Here is a 24,511-nt window from a genome sequence, read left to right on the forward strand (position 1 = left end):
GACCCAGGGATAGAACCCATGTCTCCTGCATTGGCAAGTGGATTCTTTACCCACTGAGGCAGAAGGAAAGCCCCATACAAGTCAAAATGTGTAAGCAGTTCTACAACAAATCACTTTTGCCTGGTTGATAACCCAACAGAGAGAATTGTGATAATCAACCAATAGTATAAGACTTCCTTCATAGCCCTATCAGTATCAGATTTACCATTATAATGTGTTTTTGCTTACTAGAAAATTGTGAAGTATTTTGTCTTCCTTTTTATAATTCTGAAGGATGCTAGGTATTTTCTCAAGTGTTAGTTTTACATTTATTCCTGTTTCTGTGGACTCTATCTTTGTTTATTGCATATTTGCCCCAGATTGTTTGCTTTTTAATCTTAATTCTGTTGATTTTTATAATTAATCTTTTTAATTTTATTTAGTAGCTTTATCACTTAAACTTTCTACTGTTGCTCCAGTAGCTGGAAGAATTGTCATTTTTCTATAACTCAAGAAATATATAGTTCTTGGTAATTTAAAAAGTTTTAAAAAATGTATCATAGTGTTATTACTTAATTTAGTCAGTGTTATTTATTAAATGCTTTTTTCCCTTCCATGTGGAATTTTACATGGTTTTGTCTTAAATTTTTTTTAAATGTTCTACTCTGTTCCCAGAACGTCTCCTCTCTTTCATTAGTTGATTTTCTATTTTTAACTTAAATATTATACTATTTTATTACTAACACTTTATTATATTGTCTTTTTACACCTAATAAGGCCTATCTCCATCATTTTTCCCCCATTTCATTCTTTGGTAGGAATACCCTTTTTTTAAATTCTTTCATTTTACATGTATATTTTATTAATCTTTTGAAATTCCACAAATATTTTGATTAATGCTCTCTGAAACCATATAAGTCTATGAGTTAATTTAGGAAGTATTATTATCTTACTATACCATAACTCCACCTCATGCGAAGAGTTGACTCATTGGAAAAGACTCTGATGCTGGGAAGGATTAGGGGCAGGAGGAGAAGGGGACGACAGAGGATGAGATGGCTGGATGGCATCACTGACTCGATGGACGTGAGTCTGAGTGAACTCCGGGAGTTGGTGATGGACAGGGGAGGCCTGGCGTGCTGAGATTCATGGGGTCGCAAAGAGTCAGACACGACTGAGCGACTGAACTGAACTGACTGATACTATAACTGTCTTATCTAGAAACAGTGGTGCCTTCTTTTTACTCCAGTGTTTAACTCATTTCCCACTTATTGAGTAATCTCCCATTGGATTACTTACCGAAAGTTTTTTTATAATTGTAGCTAAGTTTTATTTTTGTGTGTCTGCAGGAACTAGTAATGGAACCTTTCTGCTCAGCTATATGATTTTACTCTAATAAAGTGCTTAGTAACTGAACTACAGGCATAGAAGGTAGATATTAGGGGTTTGTTAGACGTGTCAGAAAAGGACAAGGGATAAGAACATTAAAGAATATAGATAAGATGTGGACCAGGAAATGTAAACTACAGAGGAAAGTTAACACAGGGATTGATGAATAAGAGGATTTAGGAGAGGTACTGGAAATCCAGATGGAGTTGAGTTGGTAGATGTATGGAAATAAGGTAGGAGAGGAAGACTGTGAATGAAGTGCAGAATTCTTTTATTAATGAAGCAGAATGTCTTGAATTTAGTAACCAAGAGTTAAAAGGAGAAGATATGAATCTCACCAGCAGGGAATTTCACAAAAGAGCAGAGAATGGTACTTGGAAATAAAATAGTTGGGAGAAACAAGGAGGAAACCAAGCTTGCCCTGGGGCAGGAGGGAAATAAAATAGTTGGGAGAAGCAAGGAGGAAGCCAAGCTTGCCCTGGGGCAGGAGGGACTAGCATCCCTTTGAGAGTGCTGTAGTTCTTGAGGAAGGTTGGGAAGGTCTATGGAGCAGAAGTCTTAGGTCCAAATGAAAAGATTAAGAAAAGTGAGAGCCTTACAAAGAAGATAATATGATAGATTGCCCAACTCTGCAAATAAAAGCAAGGTTTATTGTGGATAATCTACTTACATATATTTTCATTGATACCTAAGTAGCCCTCATGTTTTCCTGACTTTTCTTTTTTAGTTTGTTAACATTAGGCAGTTTCTAGTTATTATAGTTAGTTTCCAAAAGTTTGCAAATTAGTGGTTTCAAATTTAGATGCTAGGATTTTCCCATGGAGTTGAGGCAGGATTCCAGATTAATCTACATAAAACTGTTTAATCCACTTTCTATCTGTTTCTGATACAGTGCTTAACTCTTGGAAACTTGCTCATTGTTAGTTTCTCTCAATATGAAATCTAACTACTGTTGACTGTATTTCTGTGGAGTGCAATGGGAGCAGACACTATTCCAGCTCAATAATAATCACAGTCAGTTCAGTCCAGTTCAGTCGCTCAGTCGTGTCCGACTCTATGCGACCCCATGAATCGCAGCACGCCAGGCCTCCCCTGTCCATCACCAACTCCCGGAGTTCACTCAGACTCACGTCCATCGAGTCAGTGATGCCATCCAGCCATCTCATCCTCTGTCGTCCCCTTTTCCTCCTGCCCCTAATCCCTCCCAGCATCAGAGTCTTTTCCAATGAGTGAACTCTTCGCATGAGGTGGCCAAAGTACTGGAGTTTCAGCTTTAGCATCATTCCTTCCAAAGAAATCCCAGGGCTGATCTCCTTCAGAATGGACTGGTTGGATCTCCTTGCAGTCCAAGGGACTCTCAAGAGTCTTCTCCAACACCACAGTTCAAAAGCATCAGTTCTTCAGCACTCAGCTTTCTTCACAGTCCAACTCTCACATCCATACATGACCACTGTAAAAACCATAGCCTTGACTAGACGGACCTTTGTTGGCAAAGTAATGTCTCTGCTTTTCAACATGCTATCTAAGTTAGTTATAACTTTTCTTCCAAGGAGTAAGCGTCTTTTAAAAAATTTCATGGCTGCAGTCACCATCTGCAGTGATTTTGGAGCCCAGAAAAATAAAGTCAGTCACTCTTTCCACTGTTTCCCCATCTATTTCCCATGAAGTGATGGGACCAGATGCCATGATCTTAGCTTTCTGAATGTTGAGCTTTAAGCCAACTTTTTCACTCTCCTCTTTCACTTTCATCAAGAGCCTTTTTAGTTCCTCTTCACTTTCTGCCATAAGTGTGGTGTCATCTGCATATCTGAGGTTATTGATATTTCTCCCAGCAATCTTGATTCCAGCTTGTGCTTCTTCCAGCCCAGTGTTTCATGACGTACTCTGCATATAAGTTAAATAAGCAGGGTGACAATATACAGCCTTGACGTACTCCTTTTCCTATTTGGAACCAGTCTGTTGTTCCATGTCCGGTTCTAACTGTTGCTTCCTGGCCTTCATATAGGTTTTTCAAGAGGCAGGTCAGGTGGTCTGGTATTGCCATCTCTCAGAATTTTCCACAGTTTGTTGTGATCCACACAGTCAAAGGCTTTGGCATAGTCAATAAAGCAGAAATAGATGTTTTTCTGGAACTCTTTTGCTTTTTCGATGACTCAGCGGATATTGGCAATTTGACCTCTGGTTCCTCTGCCTTTTCTAAAACCAGCTTGAACATCAGGGAGTTCATGGTTCACGTATTGCTGAAGCCTGGCTTGGAGAATTTTGAGCATTACTTTACTAGCGTGTGAGATGAGTGTAGTTGTGCAGTAGTTTGAGCATTCTTTGGCATTGCCTTTCTTTGGGGTTGGAATGAAAACACCTTTTCCAGTCCTGTGGCCACTGCTGAGTTTTCCAAATTTGCTGGCATACTGAGTGCAGCACTTTCACAGCATCATCTTTCAGGATTTGAAATAGCTCAACTGGAATTCCATCACCTCCACTAGCTTTGTTTGTAGCCCACTTGACTTCATATTCCAGGATGTCTGGCTCTAGGTGAGCGATCACACCATCGTGATTATCTTGGTCATGAAGATCTTTTTTGTATAGTTCTGTGTGTATATTCTTGCCACCTCTTCTTAATATCTTCTGCTTCTGTTAGATCCATGCCATTTCTGTCCTTTATGGAGCACATCTTTGCATGAAATGTTCCTTTCGTATCTCTAATTTTCTTGAAGAGAGCTCTAGTCTTTCCCATTCTGTTGTTTTCCTCTATTTCTTTGCATTGATCACTGAGGAAGGCTTTCTTAACTCTCCTTGCTATTCTTTGGAACTCTGCATTCAGATGCTTATATCTTTCCTTTTCTCCTTTGCTTTTCACATCTCTTCTTTTCACAGCTATTTGTAAGGCCTCCCCAGACAGCCATTTTGCTTTTTTGCATTTCTTTTCCATGGGATGGTCTTGATCCATGTCTCCTGTACAATGTCAAGAACCTCTGTCCATAATTCATCAGGCACTCTATCTATTAGATCTAGTCCCTTAAATCTATTTCTCACTTCCACTGTATAATCATAAGGGATTTGATTGAAAATAATCACAGTACGTTCTAGTATTTATGGGTTTCTTACTGTGTACTAGGTACTCTGAGTACTTAATATTTATTTAGTCTTCAACAGCTCTATAAAATAGACATTGCTATTATCATTTTAGAAATGAAACTAAGACCATTGTTCTCCAGGTTTTTACCTGTCTTAATGATTAATGGGCCAGGTGTAGAAATTACATTGAATACGGTGCTCTCCGTAAATTTGGCTTAGCTGAAGAGAACTGAATCAGAGTAAAAGATTCAACATCTGGTTCTCTTCTCTGTCTTAGCCATTATAGTGAGAGCCCAAATTCACAGAAATATGTGACTGCAGATGGCAACATTAAAGAAAATTATTTCCAGTGATGTTAAGGTCATCACTGAAGGAAGTTGTCCAAATACTACTAGAAATATGACATATTGTATCATTTTTAGGCCATTACTATTGGGGAAGGCAATGGCATCCCACTCCAGTACTCTTGCCTGGAAAATCACATGGACGGAGGAGCCTGGTGGGCTACCATCCATGGGGTCGCGAAGAGTCGGACACGACTGAGTGACTTCACTTTCACGTTTCACTTTCATGCATTGGAGAAGGAAATGGCAACCCACTCCGGTGTTCTTGCCTGCAGAATCCCAGGGGCAGTGGAACCTGGTTGGCTGCCATCTGTGGGGTCGCACAGAGTCGGACACGACTGAAGTGACTCAGCAGCAGCAGCAGCGGAAAATTTTATAAATATATCTTGTTTCTAGAAATTCAAATCATTTTGTCATATGGGGGGACAAAAAGGATATCTGGCCCATTGGCCTATTCTTTTACTGTCATAGTTAAATTATTACTGATAAAAAAGATGATGCTATTTTTTAAACATATTCTTTTATTTTTATTTGTTGGCCATGCCATGCCACTTGCAGGATCTCAGTTCCCTAACCAGGGATTGACCCTAGACCACAACCCTAGACCACATTCGGGGATTGAAAGCCCAGAATCCTAACCACTAGGCACCAGGGAACTTGTAGTGCTGTTTTTTTAAATCATTATAGTTTTCATTTTCATTATGTGTTAGTGAACTAAGACTCTGGTCTTCCCAATGATCTTTTTAAATCCAAGGCCCAACTGTTTCATTACATCAATCAGATGTTTCACATAAATATCACATATATCAAACTCAATTCATGCAAAACTGGATTCATAATGTTCCCACCCTATTCTAAAACACCAGTGTCTTTGTAAAGCCTTCTTATTAATTCTCCTGTGTTTAGTCTTTCCTGCTGCTTTGATTTCCCCCCTCCCAAATCAACCCCGTTCTCTTTACCTTGTAAAACCCTTTAGAGATGTATAATAGCTATAAAAATTTATCCCTAAATCTTTACAGAGCTTGCAAAGTCCTATATGATCTGGCCGTCTGCTTTCTCCTTATGTATTGCCATTTCCTTTTAAAATTTCCTCCAGCCTTCTTACCCGTGGTGTATTTATACCAATCATGTTTTCAAAGTATTTAAAAATATTATTAACCCCCATTATCTACAAGTATAAAACCAGTTAGTACTGAAATTTAGGGTGTGAACACGCATGAGGAAAATAAAAATTCAGAATAGTATTAAAATACTGAAGTTGTAAATATAGATGAAGTGTTCAACAACAGAAATGACTCTGAAAAGGGTGGAATGAATCTTGCATCATATGTAAAGCATAGCACCCAGGCATTTGAAATCAGTCAGCAAAAAAGTGAGAAGATGGGATCACTTGAGTTTGTGGCTGAACATTATGTATGTATACCCCATGTAAATATCAGATGACTAGTCAGGTATTGTAAATTTAGGAGAAAGTCAATAATAATAATTTAATAATAGCACATACAACTCTTACTATATATGAGGCACTATCCAAAGTTCTTACATATTAACTCATTTAATTCTAACAGCACCAAGTACTTAGAGGTAGGTATCACTGTGTCCTTATTTTACAGGTGAAAAAACTGAGGATCAGAGAAGTTAACTTGCCCTGAGTCACATAGCTAATAAGTGATAGTATGGAAATCCAAACTAAAGAAGCAGTTTGGCTCTAGTATCATTACTCTAATCCATGTGCTGTACTGTCTATAGGTGATGTGAGAACTTAAAAGATAATCAAGATGAAATGTGTATCACAAATCATAAATGATTCCATAGGTGTTATGCTCTTTGAATACTTAAAACTTAAGTGTTTGTGACAGGGCAGCAAGCATGGTACTCTAACTTCTAAGGAGTTCTCTGTGGTATTTAGAGTTTATCAAGGCTAGATAAAGAGCACTCACCTCAACAAACATTAAAGTCTTACCATAACCAGTCCATTTTGGAAAATGCTACATATAAATCAGCATGAAGAGGTGTCTATCTGATTTAAAAGCACTGAGAAGCTAATTCATCTTCCCATTTGATGGCATTGTGTCTGAAGGATGCAAGCTTAAGCTCCTCTTAATTATTTTGAGCTTATATTAAATGACCTACCCTATATTTGAAGCCCAACCTGTTTGTAAGAAGAGGAGTTTCAGTATTGTTCTATAACTCATTTTTTTCACCTAACGATGCATTCTGAAAAAATTCAGGGTTTTTTTTGGATGACTGTGTTTAGTCATATGGATGTGCCTTGATTTAACTCATACATGATTGATTTATCAGTATTACAAGTGACTTTGTGGAATCAGTATTTACTTTATTCCTGATTATAGAATACAGTCATCTCAGGACCACCCATGGGTTCTGCATCTGGAGATGCAACCTACTGCAGATGCAACCAACTGCAGATGGAGAGCTCAGCTCCAGAGGGTCGACTGTGTATTATGGACCATATAATTCCCAATCGTATATTTTGATTAAGGCTCTTAATAAAGGATGGCAAATAAATGTCATGCAGACATTTATAGCTATTTCCAGATCCTGTTATTTGATCTCTGCACACTTACACTAGCAAAGCCATGATCAGCCTTAGTTTTTCTGAGTTTTGCACTTGAGGCAGCCACTGTCAGTCATTTGAAGTTACTGTTCCAGATGAAATCTATTTGTCATTACTCTTTCCTTTTTAGATTTATTATAGCCACTCACTACTGGTTCACTAGCTATGTTTGGACTGTCAGTTTATTTCTGGGAAGCTTCAAAAAGCCACCCCTTTCAGTCCATGTATTTCACGATCCTTCCAGTTCTCAATTTACTTCACTATCTTATAGTTTCATTAAGCTTAAAGTTTGATTAAACCTCCAATCCATAATCTCACTTAAACATAGTTGTTAAATCATCGTACTTCAAAAAAGTAATTGTACTATGACACTAAAATCATACACACAATAGTTGGTATCTTTATGTTATTATGGAATTTTACTAAAGTGAAAAATAAGCCTAGATATACTCAGTGTTTGAAAACAAACATTTGATGAAGCATTTTTATGGTTCACAGTTGAACTAGCTTTGGAGAGCCATTGTTTTTTGGTATAATAATTAGTTTTCAAAAGCTTAATTTATTAGATGACAAGAAACCAGGCCTTTCCAAAATCTAGAAGAAATCACACTTTCTAACTTATGTGAATTAGCACTTGTAGTTCAATGAAATTAACAGTTTGTTCCCATTGCAATAGAGGTCCCCATTCATTTTTTTACTTCTGAATGATACTACTGTAGATCCTATTAACACCTGTACACTAAAATTCTTATTTACTACATGACATCTTATTGTACATTGTTTTTTATACTAGGGTTTCGTGAAAAATCATAAGATGGACCAGAGAAGTAGAGTTCTGTTGGTTTTTGCTTGTGCATATATGGCATAAAACAACAGGAAAGAAAAAAAATAATAACCTTTATAAAAGGAAAATTTCAAGCTACTTTTTTATCCCACATCTTTGAGTTAGCTTTTCAGAAAGATGTGGCAAGTTTATCTGTACTTTAAATTTAGTGATTCGCAAAGTTTTGCATGCATCAGAATCACTTGAAGGGTCTGTTACCGCACAGATTGCTGGGCCTCACTCCCAGAATTACTGATTTTAGTGGGTCTGAGCTGAGATGGGGCCCGAGAACTTCATTTCTCACAAGCTCCAAAGTCATGTTGATGCTGGTATAGGGGCCACACTTGGGGAATCACAGGCTTAAATGGTCCCTCAGTCTGATATTATTACATAACCTGATATTATTACATAACCCATTTTTAGAAGTACAGAACTTAAGAGTTTCCCTCTTTCTGCCCTTACCTCTGTAGACTCTCATCTGGGGACTTCCCTGGTGGTTAAGACTCTGCGCTTCTCCCACAGTTGCCGAGGGTTTGACCCTGGTAGGGGAACTAAGATCCCGCGTGGTGTGCATAGTGGCCAAAGGAAAAAAAAAATAGACTCTCATCTGAATTGGTTGGGAGGTTGTGAGGATAGAAGTGGGGTGATGGTCAGTTTGGGAGAGAGTAAATAAAGGAGAAGAATGCTACATTTCATTAACCAGGCATTTCCTCATGTTAAAAGGAAAGAGGTTAATGAATAATTCAGCTCTTGCCATTAAAGAGCAGTTTAATTATTGTTACTGGACAAGTGTCAAGTCTGTCAATTCAATGTTTATATAGTGTGGGTAGTCACAATTTATAATTTTTTTTCCTTTATCTTAAATTATCTTGAATATAATCTACTATGTATTTGGTATTAGAAATGAGTGAGTTTTGTTTTCCAGTTTGGTCTTTGTTTAATGTAGAAATTTTCAGATTGATAATTAGGTTTATAACGCTGAGTTTCCCTCTCATGAAATTTGACTTCTGTCCTCTCAAAGGATCTCTCAGAAAAATACTACATAAAGATGATGCTTTCCTGATAGTCTGTGTAAGGGCAGTTGTGTACCTGTGTTTGATCTTAAGGATTTACAGAGAATGCTACAGTTGTCTGTTCATTGTATTATTTCCTTTTTTTCTTCTGGAAAGAAGGTAGTCAGGACTTGGGGAACTAACTTTTGTAGCAGGAAAGTATTTCTCCTTAATTGAAATTTGAATTAATAAATTGTTTTTTGTATTGAATAACATGCCTAATTTTTTTCGTTATTGCTAAACTTGTTTATGTATCGCTAAACAATAATTACCATTCAACATACTGAATAACAGCCCTTTTTTTTTCATGTTTGTTCTTAGTACACTCAGAAGAAGCCTTGTTTTTACTGGCAACCTGTTATTACCGCTCAGGAAAAGCATATAAAGCATATAGACTTTTGAAAGGACACAGTTGTACAACACCGCAATGTAAATACCTACTTGCAAAATGTTGTGTTGATCTCAGCAAGTAAGTTTCTAAATCTTTTCTACCTAATTTTGTTCTACTAAACTGTAGAATTCTGGATAAAATTCTTTTGATGGCAAGACTCTGACTCCCTTTCTCCCCCCTTGGTAGTAGAGTTTTGTCTATTTCAGTAACTTTTGAAATGCTGCTGCCTATTATTTTGTTATGGAGAGATTTTAGTCTTATTTAACCTCCTTTCAAATTCCTACTTCAAGGAATTATAGAACTAAGAAGGACCACCAACTCTGTTAATGAAGAGCTGTTTGTATTTTCCCCCAGCATAACAGTCTTCCGTTTCTTTCCATGTGAGTAATGTGTATGTTGCTCAGACTAGATTTGTACATACAGACTAAAGGTAACTATTTCTGTTTTTAAAGGGTAAGACTGAAATTTTAAGATGGTAAATTCCCAATCTCCCAAATGATTCTTAATACATGTTTATTGGTATTCTAAAGGTACCATGAACTTTTTACTATATCTCCATAGTAAGAGGTACATTCGTAATGAAGAATGTCTTTACACACTGTGGTTTTTATATTGATTTTAAAAAAAATCTGTGAATGTGTGTTTTAAAGGCTTGCAGAAGGGGAACAGATCTTATCTGGCGGAGTGTTTAATAAGCAGAAAAGCCATGATGATATTGTTACTGAGTTTGGTGATTCAGCTTGCTTTACTCTTTCATTGTTGGGACATGTATATTGGTAAGTAAGAATGATTCAAATTACCAGAAAATTGTTTCTAGTACTAGAATGAACTACTACTCAGCAATAAAGAGAAACAAACTATTGATAAACATGATAATTTGGATGGATTTCAAGAGCATTATGGCAAGTGAGAAAAAGGCCAATTTCAAAAATTTACATATTCTGTGATAGCATTAATAGAACATTATTGTTATGACACAGTTACCGTGATAGAGACAGATCATTGGTTCTCAGACATGAGAGTTGGGGCAAGAGTACTGGGGCTATAGAGAGGTAGCTAAAGGAGTTTGTTTGGGACTTTGGAACAGTTCTATATCCTGATTGTAGTGGTAGTTACCCAAATATATACATATGATAAAACTTCATAAAAACTATACACAAACAAACAAGTACATGCAAAAACTGCTGAAATCCAAATTAAATCTGTGGTTTAGTTTACCGTATTATTGTGCTTAGTCGCTCAGTCTTTTTTTTTTTTTTTTGGCAGAAGGTTTTATTTATTATATATTTATTTTTTACAACTATTCCTTTTATTATTTTGTTTTTACTTTACAATTCTGTATTGGTTTTGCCCTACATTGACATGAATCCTAGTCGCTCAGTCTTGTCCAACTCTTTGCTACCCCATGGACTGTAGCCAGCCAGGCTCATCTGTCCATGGGGATTCTATAGGCATGATATGGAGTGGGTTGCCTATCCCTTTTCCAGGGGATCTTCCCAACCCCAGGAGTTGAACCGGAGTCTCCTGCATTGCAGATGGATTCTGTGCCAGCTGAGCTACCAGGGAAGCCCTTACTGTATTATACTACTATCAATTTCCCAGCTTTGATAATTGTACCGTGGTTATGTTGAAAGCTATTATTAAGGGAAGCTGGGTGTAGGGAATTCTATACTATTTTTTCAACTTCTATGTGAGTCTAAAATTATATCAAAATAAAGTTTAATAAAATAAAGGGAAGGTATTAAATCATAGAAATGCTGTATATGTATTACTAGTTATTTTAAAACAAGATCACTTGTTTAAAACTTTTTGAAGGTACATTTGTATCAAGTCCTAATCATGAAGGAAGGTTTTTCCTCTTTTTCAGAGAAATAATTATTTTTATTTATCATAAAGATTAAAAGGTCAGGTATCCAATAGGGCACAACCCTGCTCCAAAAACTGGCTTTTCATTTCAACCATCATATGCCTGTTGTGACCAAAGTTGCACTCAGTAATTTAGAAACCTCCCTGTTATAGTTTTGAAGCTACAGCTTGTTAAGTTATCTTTTATCTCCATTACTTTGATATAGACACTTCATTGGTCTTTTTGTCTACAGTAGCACATGAGACTTGCATCTTTAGGGCATGACTGATTCTAAGTCTAGTTCTTAGATTAACCTGTTTCTTCCAGTGTCATTTAAATAGCTATTTTTAACCCCAGTCCTTTGGAAAACTTCCTTTCTGAGTTTTAGTTTTTAAAAATATTGATCTAAAGTAGGGGCACTCCAGGCAGCTTAATTTTATTAAATCTTTTCCTCCTTTTATCTCTCTGTTGAATAATTATAGATCTGTCTCCCAGACATGACTGGGACATAACTCCACATCTGGCTCCTTCCCCAGTTTTTTTTTAATTGAAGGATAATTGCTTCACATTTTCTTGTTTTCTGTCAAACCTCAACATGAATCACCCATAGGTATACATATATGCCCTCTCCTTTGAGTCTCCCTCCCCATCCCATCCCATCCCTCTAGGTTGATACAGAGCCCCTGTTTGAGTTTCCTGAGCTATACAGCAAATTCCCGTTGGCTGTCTGTTTTACATATGGTAATGTACGTTTCCATGTTATTCTCTCCATACATCTCACCTGCTCCTCCCCTCTCCCCATGTCTGTAAGTCTGTTCTCTATGTCTTTTTCTCCATTGCTGCCCTGCAGATAAACTCTTCAGTACCATTTTTCTAGATTCTGTATATATGCATTAGTATATGATATTTCTCTTACTCTTTCTGACTTACTTTACTCTGTATAATAGGCTTTAGGTTCATCCACCTCATGAGAACTGACTCAAGAGTGTTCCTTTTTATGGCTGAGTAATATTCCATTGTGTCTATGTACACCACAACTTCTTTATCCATTTATCTGTCGATGGACATCTAGGTTGCCTCCATGTTCTAACTATTGTAAATAGTGCTGCAGTGAACAGTAGGATAAATGTGTCTTTTTCAGTTTTGGTTTCCTCAGGGTATATGCCTAGGAGTGGGATTGCTGGGTCATATGGTGGTTTTGGAGAAGGAAATGGCAACCCACTCCAGTACTCTTGCCTGGAAAATTCCATGGACCGAGGAGCCTGGTAGGCTACAGTCCATGGGGTCGCAAAGAGTCAGACACAACTGAGCGACTTCACTTCACTTCTTTGCTTCATGGTGGTTTTATTCCTAGTTTTTTTTAAGGAATCTCCATACCATCTTCCATAGTGGCTGTATCAATTTCCATTTAATGTAATTTAAATTATATTTAATGTATCAATTTACATTCCCACCAACAGTGCAAGAGCGGTCCCTTTTCTCCACACCCTCTCCAGCATTTATTGTTTGTAGACTTTTTGATGGTGGCCTTTCTGACCAGTGTGAGGTGATATCTCACTGTGGTTTTGATTTGCGTGTCTCTAATAATGAGCGATGGTGAGCATCTTTCCTGTGTTTGTTAGCCATCTGTATGTCTTCTTTGAAGAAATGTCTGTTCAGGTCTTTTTCCCACTTTTTGATTGGGTTGTTTATTTTTCTGGTGTTGAGTTGTCCCAATTAACTTTTATATTATTTATACATACCAGTATCTGTGTGTGTGTGTATGTGGGTGTGTATCTAATCTCTTCTTGGTAGACATTTTGTTTTACATTTGTTTCCTGGTGTATTAATCAGATCATGAGAAGTCTAGTTTCCTATTCTCAGAAAGCTTATAATCAATTGTAAGAGAGCACATGAAAGATAAATAAATAGACAAACCATACTTAGTTATAGACATGGTGAGGGGCTGTATAACATAAGTTAGTTTTGGTATAATCTTCAAACATTGAGTTTTCACTGTATTTTTCTTTTCCTGGCCTTATATTAAAAGTTCCCAAGCATTCATTTTCCACTTTCCACTCCTAATTTTTACTTTCCAAAAATACTTTTATGTCTTTGTTTCCTGTTTTTAAGTTACCCTGCTATACATGGTAAATGAATATATCATTCCTGTTACAATTAGTTTCCCTTTAAGAAATTTCATCTAACCAATCCTTAGATACAGACTTTGATAAAACTTAGGTTTTCTGAAAGTTTGTCTCCTTCCTCTGTTTCTTTCTGTGTCCATGTGTGTATTGGGTCAGATTTGACAAATCTGGGAAGCTAAATAAGCTTCAACTAGTGGTACTTTCTTATCTTTATTACATCATTTATTCTAGTTTCTACTCACTTGCAAAATTTGAAAGTAAGGCACATTAATATCTAGTTCCCCAAAGGGATCTTTTTTTCATTTCTCTGATGTATACTGCTGGCACATAAACAGATTATGTGTTTTAACTGATAGTTTCATTTGAGGGTTGTTTAGTTCAGTGCCATTGGTCCTTTATAAAACCTCGGGGTTTTGGAAAAATTGCTGTATCTTAATTTTTTTCCTTTAGATAATGAAGAATTTCAGTCTTAAACCAGGTCAGTAGTATTTTTTAACCTGAAAGCTCTACAAGTCTTACTAACCCTCAATCTCATCTTCTTTCCCATTTAAAAGGTAGGGAGGCCACAATGCTGTTCTAATAATTTCCAGATTGTTTCAAGTATATAGGGTCCTAAGAATGTTGTCCATGTTTTGAATGTAAGCTTTTATATACCCAATTTAGAAACATGAATTTTCCTTTTTGTTAACAGCTGCCACCTTTACTTTGTTAAAATATCTTCTCATTTAAGTATGCTATATTTAAAGCATTTAAGTATGCTGTATTTAAAGCATTTAAGTCACTTTCAAAATTACCACTGGGATTTATATTTAAAATCAAGAATAAGACTGAAATATTTGCATGTTTCCCATATCGCCTCATTAACTCTAATGTCCAAAAGGAAATGAAAAGCAGTTGTAGTATCTAAGAAAGCAATGATTGTTTGTTTGTTTTGTTAACATGCCTTTCAATTCATTTTCTACTTGCTTTCACCTGACTTTTGACTTGAAATCCCCTAAATAATAGAGATTGGAGAATGGTAAGAAGGAGAAATTGATCATTTAAGGAAGAATTTAGAAGAGAATGTACAGAACTTACATAAGATTTACCTACTTTTCTGTAACAAATTTTCTTTGTAATAGATGTTTTAGGCTTTATAGCTTGTCTGATCTATTTGTTTGCCTTTACAGCAAGACAGATCGGCTTGCCAAAGGATCAGAATGTTACCAAAAGAGCCTTAGTTTAAATCCTTTCCTCTGGTCCCCCTTTGAATCATTATGTGAAATAGGTAAGTTTGTAGAGGTGGTTAGGGGAGGGTTCTCCCATTTCTTCTTCCCCTTTTTTCCCCCCTGCTTAATTTTTGGAAAGTGATACAAATTATATATCCACAAGACAAATATTTTTCAAAGCTAAAGGCTTTTAAACTTGAGAACAAGAAGTAAGGTAGAATCATGTTTCAGGAATAATGTGGCCTTTCTTGTGTCGTCAAGGAATGAGTTGTGTTGTGAGTATAAAGTTAGCCAAAATAGCATTCTGGATAAGAAAAAAAATTAGTAGAATACCCAGAGACCTGGATAATATGGGGTGGGGAGTTGTCATAGTATATATGCTCTAGGAGGCATGAAGGATCATTTTAAAATGTTGTGTCGATATACATGTAAGTGCTTAAAATCTTATTTTGATTTCTAGAAGGTTTCACCTCTCCACCCTCATTCCTTACCTTGAGCAAAATGAGGTCTAGATGCTTTCTGCTTTAAAACACAGAAATCTGTACTTTCCTGTGATTTATTATAAGTCAGTTTCATTGTGGTTTAACTTATTTCCTAAATGTACAGCTTTATCTTAGGTGTACACTTTTATAGTACACTGATGTGTTGTACTTTTGGGAGATAAATCTGATTCACTGAAATAGATAGAACTTTAAAACTCTGGATAAGGCTTTATTTTTGCTGGCTTATGCTCTTTTTTTTTTTTAATTTAACCTTCATTTCCTCAAAAGCAAACTTTTTTTTTCCCCCTTCACAGGTGAAAAGCCAGATCCTGACCAAACATTTAAATTAACATCTTTACAGAACTTTAGCAGCTGTCTGCCCAACTCTTGCACAACACTAGTATCTAATCATAGTTTATCTCACAGACAGCCTGAGACAGTTCTTACAGAAACACCCCAGGATACAATTGTAAGTGTATTATACACTAGTGTTAAAAATATTGTGAAAATGAAAAACAGTGATCTCAGCTAAATAAGGTATTGTAAATGACATGTTAGAAATTTTCTGTTTCAGGAATTAAACAGACTGAATTTAGAATCTTCCAATTCAAAGTACTCGTTGAATACAGATTCTTCAGTGTCTTATATTGATTCGGCTGTAATTTCACCAGATACTGTCCCTCTTGGAACAGGAACTTCCATATTATCTAAACAGGTTCAAAATAAACCAAAAACTGGTCGAAGTTTATTAGGAGGACCAGCTGCTCTTAGCCCATTAACCCCAAGGTAAGACAAATAAAAGATACTTTAAAATGTGCTGTAATATTAAATGATCTTAGAGTAATTCCTATATTGGTAATATAAATTAATATGAACAGCAACTTCTAAATCATTATGGAAATAGAGATATTTAGTAAGTCAATAATGAGTCTGTTCCATTTTCAGAAAATGAAGTAATAAAAATACAGTATCTGTGATAAGAATTTCATATTAAGTGTTGAAGAAAATTTTTAAACTTAAGCATTCCTTATTCAGCTGTTGTATGCATTAAAAGATACTCTGTTTATGACTATGCATCAGTGAACAGCAGTGAACCTCTTAAAATGTTGGGATGCTTATAATCAGTGATAGCAATGGTTAAAGTGCTGTATTCCAAAATGGGAAAGGATTGACACCTCTCAATATATGAAATGTTCTATGAAAATTTTTAGAAATATATATGTATGTATGTATAAATACAGGAACCCAGGCCAGAGGATGCATTTCCAAAAGAATAAAAATAAAAAATTATGTGCTAGAACAAACTGAATTGGGACCCAGAGCCAGGGAATTACTTAAACAGTATGACCATGAGATTATAAAACTCGTTGATTCCACAGATGCATTCATTGGTCTCTAAGGATATTTTCTCTGTAATAGTGTCTAAATCACATAAATTCCAAGAATTTGAACTAATTTGATAATTTGGATCTTAGCTTTTACAAAGCTACTCTTCTTTATTTCTAATAAATCTCCTGAGATCTGTAGTTACTGCTCAGTTTAGTTCCTAATTTGATTTTTTTTTTTTTAAATTTTAGTTTTGGTGGGTGGAATAGTCTATATTCACAGCTTATTTTTAATCTGCCCCTTAGATCCTCAATGCCCCCAAGACTGATTTGCCATTCTCTTCCTTTTAGACCTTCTAATTTAAGTATACTGCTGCTTTATATATGCCTTGATGACTTTTTGACACCTTGATTTCAACCTCTTCTCAGTTTTGGGATTTTGCCATTAGAAACCCCAAGTCCTGGAGATGGATCCTATTTACAAAACTACACTAATACATCTTCTGTAATTGACGTGCCACCCACCGGAGCCCCTTCAAAAAAGGTATTTTCCGTGTAAAATATAATGAATTGCTGTTACCTTAGAGATGTTATCTGAATGTAAAAGAAGGTCATCATTATTATAGCCTCCTGGTTATAGTAGGAGACACAAAGCTGGTTGCTCTTGTGACTACGTAAGTTTGTAACTCACAAGTGTAGTTTATTTCAGCATATAGCTAATTAAGCATATTCAGATTTTTACGTTTAACACGTTCCTTTTTTAAAAAACAAGATTATCACTTTGAATGTAAATAATGGAAATTATACCTGCCATAGTTTTTGCTTGTCCCCACCAGTATATTTGTTTTTCAGTTATACTCATATTAACATGAAAAAAGATGACTCACATAAAGCTAGCTTTTTGTGATAATAAAATTTTTATGGTGGATCCTCAGGTATGGAGTTAAAGTGTAGTAAAATGAAAAATATTTCGTAGAATCTTTATAGTAAATACTGCAATAAGACTGCATTGCGACTGTGACTCTACTGCAATAAGACTGCATTGCGACTGTGACTCTTTTTTATAATGTTCTTTTACTGTCTGTGGCAGTAGAGGCCAAAGTGAGGTTTATTTAAAACATATCTGTGGTGCAGTGTATCTTATGTGAGAATTAAATTAGGTTATATATGTAAATGCCTGTTGCTGTGCATAATGGATATTTAAGAAATGAAAGCTAAATGAGTCATACTGGTACGCAAATGACTGCGATAGCCCTTTTACCCTCAGAGAAACATGTTTCTTCTTGTTTTGTTTTTACTCTTTTACTCCTGAACTTTAGCAAAGTTTTTTTATATGATAGCTTCCTAATGAGTGATAATAGGAACTCCAAGAGTGGCAAACGTGAACTAAAAGTATTTAATATGGAAATTGTGTTTTAAACTGGATTTTTAAAAAGTTGACAACTGCCTGCTATTGTATTACTATGAGAGTGACCTATATATGTGGAAATTAGTTTATTACAGTTATAAGAAGGCATAATAAGACAGTGGTTAGCATGCCAGGGGAAGTAGGCCAAAACCATGAGTCAGAGTAATTAAGGACAAGTTAGGTAGTAAAGGCATATATGATTTCATTGCCCAGTCTAAGCCTCTTCTGCCTCTGTTCTTTATTACAAGACATTCTTGGAAAAGCTATACTTCCAAATCTGCCTGCAGTATTAACTAAAAATATCAAACCAAGTAGTTAGTTCAGCAGATAGTTCCTTGTTAAATAAGGAAGGGCCATAAAATAGGTGAAAATATTCAGTGGATAGTTAGTTATAGAGGAAAGAATATGACCAAGTGATAGATACAAAATGACCATGCTCTCCTAGAGAAAGAGAGAGTTGCTAAGGAACTTAATTTAAAACAGTGAAAGAAAGAGGGGCCAGCAAATGAGGTGGAAGAACAAGCAATCAAGATTACTATACTAGACATTTTAGAAATTACACACAGTTTCAGAAGGGTGAGGTGGGTGGGCATGATCAATGATGTTAAATGTTGAGAAGGCCAAAGTAAGGCTTTCAGTATGGTGAGAAAGTAATTATTAGTGATTACTTATAATGTGCAATTTCAGAATTATATACGGTGACTATCACAGCAACTAATTTTTGGAGAAATTTATTTGGTAGTAAAAGGTTTTTTTTCAATATCCACTGACACAGAGATCACTTTATAAAAAAGTTAAGTGATGAAAATAAATAGAAATAAGGTGATAAATTAGAGAAGAGAGAAGGGGCAAGCACAGTCCAGAAGATTGAACACATCAAAAAGAAATACTAATTCAGTGCAATAGTCTTAGAATTTGGAAAATAACCCAGTGTTTTTTTTAATCTACTAATCTGAATTACTCTAAGACTGTCTTTATTAAGTGCCAAAGAAGGGATATAAAATCTTACTGTATTATTTTTTATGTATACTAAATTAGATCATAACTCTTGAGGATAGTAGCTGTCTTAAAATTTTTTAGCCCTTAACCCCAACTGGGAAAGTTACATAATAAATGGCTTCTAGGAATCTTAAGCCTTTCCTTGATAACTAAAGTCGAAAGATAAAAAGATAGTATAAAGGTAAAAATACTGAGCTTAATATGAGGAAATAGGATGATGTTCATTCTAATATATCAATAATTAGCTAACCTAAAGTGACATCAATAATGACATTAATAGTTTGTGTTTCCAGATGACAGACAACACATAGTATTAAGTCTTGTATTGGGGAAGTGTAGATGGGCACATCATAGTGTCTTTTACCACTCACAATGCAATCTATAATTCACAAACTTCAGACTTTTTGTGTTTTACAGTCTGTTGCCAGAATCGGCCAAACTGGAACAAAGTCTGTCTTCTCACAGAGTGGAAACAGTCGAGAGGTAACTCCAGTTCTTGTTGCACAGACACAAAGTTCTGGCCCACAAACAAGGTATTTATTTGGTCTCATAATTTGATATTGTTTAGCTTTTCTTGTTGTGAAACAGTTCTTTAGTTTAGGCAGGTTGTTTTGACTGCTCCAAGAATTCTGGAATGACTATTGTAAATTTTGAATATGTTAAATTTGGAATTTCCAACTTACTGAAAAAGGAAATTTAATTTTTGAATATTACAATGCAACTTAAGACAAGAGTTAGCTAAAATACTTTTTTATTCTAATTGCCTCGTGAGTTTGTTTAAACTAGATATTGTTAGCACTCCTCCAAAATATTCTTTTTTTTATGTAACCTTCTCCACTGATCAAGTACAGACACATTATTCTCCCCTTCCCCTATTATGCATTTCTATAAGTAGATCATAGTATGAATCTGCCAATAAATCTTCAAATGATGAATCCATTTTCACACAGAAAATAAGATTTCTTTTCCTATTCAAGTCCTCAAAAATAAATTATAGCTAATATATTAAGAGAAAGCTACTTTACCTCCCAAAACAGTGAACATGCACTATAAGTCTTAAAATAGGTACACATGTGCATATACCTTGACTATATAAAAGGCCTCAATATTTCTAAAATGCCTGGCTGGTAAGTCTCATTATGAGTGCCAACTCTCAGGTAGGTGGCAGTGATTGCCTAGGGCTCAGTGATAAGGAGCCTGAGCCTCCTGCAGAGCACATTAATAGTCCAAATATATGTTAGTCTTCAAGAATATATAAACATAATTTACTGAATTATGCATTTCATTTAAACAAATATACTAACTGTAATACACATGAATTACATTAATTTTGCCTTACTAATTCCTTTTTACCTTCTTAGTTGATGTATAGTTGATGTGTTCCACTCTACCTTCTTTATTGTCTGTTTTAGTTTCCAACAGCTGCCCTAGCAAAGTACCACAAGCTGGGTGGCTTAAAACAACAGAAATTTATTCACTCACAGTTCTATCTGAAATCAAGGTATCACTAGGGCCGTCACTAGGGGAGGATCCTTGTCTCTTCCAGCTTCTGGTTGCCCCAGGCATTCCTTATTTTGTAGTAGGCAACTCAGTATTATCCTCTGTCTCCACGTAGCCATCTTCCCTGTGTGCCTCTGTATTCAAATTTCCTTTTTCTTATTAGGACGTCTGTCATATTGAATTCGCACCCACCGTGATGACCTCATCTTAAGTTAATTACATCCACAAAGACCATATGTCCCCAAAAAGTTCACATTAAGAGTACTAGAGGTTAGGACTTCATCATATCCCTTTGGGAGACACAATTCAACCCATAGCATTGCCTTATTAACAATTACTCTTTATCTTGTCATTTTAGAGGTTGTTTTAGGGTTTATATCACATATTTTAACTTATCAAAGTCTACCTTCAAGTAATACTGTACCATATCACTTAGAGTATAAACCTTGTAATGTATATATTCATACTCGTCTTCTTAGTCTCTATGCTTTTGTCATATATTTTACTTCTACAGAGTGATTAACGTTTCCTGTAGTCTAGGTCTGTTGGTAATTAATTTTTTCAGCCTTTGTATGTTCAAAAGACAGTTTTCATTTCAACTTTGTTTTTATTTTTGATTGATATTTTCATGGTATGGAATTCTAATTGACAGGTTTTTTTCTTTACATTGCTCTACTGTCTTCTTGCTTGCATTGTTTCTGATAAGAAACCTCTTGCCATCCTTATTTTTGTTTCTGTGTATGTAATCTGTCTCTTTTCTCTGACTCTTAAGATTTTTTCTTTATCACTGATATTAATCCATTTGATTATGCTCTAGTGTGTTTTCTCCTTTCTTGGGCTTCAAATTCATTGAGCTCCTTGGATCTGTTAGTTGATAGTTTTCATCAAATTTCGCTAATTTTCGGCCATTATTTCTTCAAATACTTTCTTACTGTCCATGTCCCCCTCTCTCATTCTGCAGAATAATCCCTTGATGTGGCTGTTTGAACTTAAATGGTAATAACTTCTCAGGTGTCAATTGTTCTAGTAATATTTACTTAGCAAATATCCCACATTTAGACTATGTCCAGCTTTGTTTTTCCTTAACTTTCTATAGTTCCAAATAAGGACTAAAGATAATTGGTTTGTAGATGTTTACTATTTATTGACCCAGAACTTTTATGTGGATTGTTTTATGTTCGATTGAGCAATTTCAAATAGAGTGAAGATCTGTGCTATAATTTATATCATTTTATGGTAACAAGAATAGTTCTTTAATTGAGTTTTCATAGGAGGGTGAGGAAAGGATTGATCTCATCAATTTTAGAATACAAACATGTTGAATGCATATTTTTAATATACTTGAAATAATAGTTAATGGTCATAAACAGGTTTTTTAAAATATCTACTTTTATAATTTTTTTAGTACAACACCTCAGGTATTGAGCCCCACTATCACATCTCCCCCAAATGCACTGCCTCGAAGAAGTTCGCGACTTTTTACTAGTGACAGCTCTACAACCAAGGTAATTTAAAAATTTCTGTATGTCACATTTATTTAATGCTTCCTCCTCTGAAATTTCTGTTCATTGATGACTCAGTCTTTAATGAATACATTAGGAGACTATTTAACATTTTTTTAATGTTAAAATTACAAAATTACAGATATGGAGAGGAGATCAATAGTTACTAGGAGGTAGGACTGAGGGGAAGATGTGTCTTTTATAGCATAGCACAAAGGAATTTCTTTTTGTAGTGGTAAAATAGTCCTGAATCTGTATTGTGGTAGTTGATTAAATAAATCCATACATGTAACACAATTTCACAGAACTGTACACACCGAAATTTTTTAAAAGGTCCATGTGAAAACTGATGAAATCCAAGTAAGATCTATAGTTTTAGTCACTAGTATTGCACCAATTCCAGTTTCCTGGATTTGATGGTATACTGTGGTTATGTCACATGTTTCCATTGGGAAAGATTGTGGGAAGAGTGAATGAAAATTTTTTCTTTGCACATTTCTTTGGACAACTGGAGAGTTTTATACCTTTGGTAAATTTTCTTCATCCATTGACAAATATTATGGACAGTCTTTAATTGTGACATATAGATCAGCAGTTTTATACCTTACAGATTTCAGTGCTCTGAGACAATTAGGTAGTTGTTGTATCTCCTACATTTTTATTTTTTTATTTTATTATTATTTTTTTACTTTCTTATTTTTAATTAATAAATGAAAGTGATATACTTTGAATAAAGTGAAATGCTTAAAGGTAATGTAATAAATACTAGTTAGGTAATATGATTTATTTTCAGAATTGTGTTTTACATTAAGTGACTTTGAAGACTTGTTTTTATAAAATTTTCTGAGAAAAATATAGATCAGTCAAAACCATATGTTTATTTTATATCTAATACTTGAGAAAAAGGGTTAGATAGATGTTTAAAATACATGAGTATAACAAGTTATGGAATTTTCCTTCTTGTTACAGGAGAATAGCAAAAAATTAAAAATGAAGTTTCCACCTAAAATCCCAAACAGAAAAACAAAAAGTAAAACTAATAAAGGAGGAATAACTCAACCTAACATAAATGATAGCCTGGAAATCACAAAATTAGACTCTTCAATCATTTCAGAAGGAAAAATCTCCACAATTACCCCTCAGATCCAGGCATTTAATCTACAGAAAGCAGCAGCAGGTCTGTTGTAAAAGCTTAAAATCTTCTTTATATTTTATTTTATTCACTTGTTTTAAGTAAGTTTATTTATGTTCATTAAAGAAACATTTTTTCTGGGTAGATGTTGGCATTTTTTTTCTTTTTCTTTTTTAGTCATTTTCTTATTTCCTCATTTTTAGTCTTGGCTGTGCTGGGTCTTCATTGCCGCTGTGTGGGCCTTTTCTCGGGCTGCGCTCTAGTTGTGGGGGGCTTCTCGTTGCAGTGGCATTTCTCGCCATGGAGCACAGGCTCTAGGTCCCTGGGCTTCAGTAGTTGCAGCACGTGGGCTCATTTGTTGCCGCTCGCAGGCTCCAGAGCTCTGGTTCAGTAGTTGTGGTGCATGGGCTTAGTCGTTCTGTGGCTTGTGGGATCTTCCTGGACCAGATATTGAACCTGTGTCTCCTGCATTGGCAGGCAGATTCTTTTCCACTGGGCCACCAGGGAAGCCCAGTGTTGGAAAGTTTAATGAAATATTTTTTAATTAGCCTTCCTAGAAAACCAGGCAGCTTTATTGTGTGTTTTTTTTTTTCCTTTGTTTACTACATTATTTTCTCCCAGAAGGTTTGATGAGCCTTCTTCGTGAAATGGGGAAAGGTTATTTAGCTTTGTGTTCATACAACTGCAAAGAAGCTATTAATATCTTGAGCCACCTACCTTCTCACCACTACAATACTGGTTGGGTGCTGTGCCAAATTGGAAGGGCCTATTTCGAACTTTCAGAGTACATGCAAGTAAGTATTTAAAAAGTTACATATGCCTTTCTAGAGGTAATTTAAATTTAATTAAAATTATGTTTGAGAAGGCTAGATCTAAAGGGTCAGTATTTATTTTGTAATGTCTTTATTTTGTCAATATTAATAACTTATCAGTTCAGTTCTTTCTTGTGTTAAGGGTAATTTGAATTCTTTGGGATTACTTGAGATAGATTTGTAGAGAACCGAAGTAATTCTTACATGGAACATTTGTACTCTACTTGCTTGGATCTGAAAATATGTATTTACCATGTAAATAGACGTTTATAATCAAAATTCTTTCTACTATATAGAGAGCTTACTGGGATGAATTTTTGGCACTTAGTATGTTTTATAAACTTAATACAATGAAGAAAGTTGTAAGTAATTGAGGATATAATGTTCTTATTGTAAGGTTTTATCATTTTAATTTTAATTATATTTGTTGCTTAAGTTATCTCTTTAAATCAGGAAAGGAGAGGATGATTAACCTAAAGCCAAAGAAAATTCTAATTTATTCCCCAGTTCTACTTTCAAAGCACTTCCTCACCCACCTCT

General features: G+C 35.3%; 1 protein-coding gene across 9 annotated transcripts in view; it reads left to right on the top strand.

The window, feature by feature from the left end:
• The window catches only part of CDC27 (cell division cycle 27), a 54,686-nt gene that overhangs the window by 14,130 nt on the left and 16,045 nt on the right, over positions 1–24,511 (top strand). For 3 of the 9 annotated variants that reach the window (XR_005721786.1, XM_040245058.1, XM_040245062.1), the window contains exons 3-12: positions 9,562–9,709; positions 10,282–10,407; positions 14,773–14,870; positions 15,608–15,762; positions 15,868–16,079; positions 17,048–17,162; positions 19,425–19,558; positions 21,931–22,030; positions 22,997–23,204; positions 23,781–23,953. Coding sequence is in view for 8 of the 9 variants with exons in the window: in XM_040245058.1 (XP_040100992.1) it covers positions 9,562–9,709; positions 10,282–10,407; positions 14,773–14,870; positions 15,608–15,762; positions 15,868–16,079; positions 17,048–17,162; positions 19,425–19,558; positions 21,931–22,030; positions 22,997–23,204; positions 23,781–23,953 (1,469 nt within the window). In the remaining variant the exon portion in view is untranslated. Of the gene's footprint in view, positions 1–9,561; positions 9,710–10,281; positions 10,408–14,769; positions 14,871–15,607; positions 15,763–15,867; positions 16,080–16,969; positions 17,163–19,424; positions 19,559–21,930; positions 22,031–22,996; positions 23,205–23,780; positions 23,954–24,511 lie in introns of those variants that run through there. The other 6 variants (XM_040245060.1, XM_040245063.1, XM_040245061.1 and 3 more) reach the window with 4 other exon arrangements.

Source organism: Oryx dammah, unplaced genomic scaffold, assembly GCF_014754425.2.
Source record: "Oryx dammah isolate SB20612 unplaced genomic scaffold, SCBI_Odam_1.1 HiC_scaffold_8, whole genome shotgun sequence".
Taxonomy (NCBI): Eukaryota; Metazoa; Chordata; class Mammalia; order Artiodactyla; family Bovidae; genus Oryx; species Oryx dammah.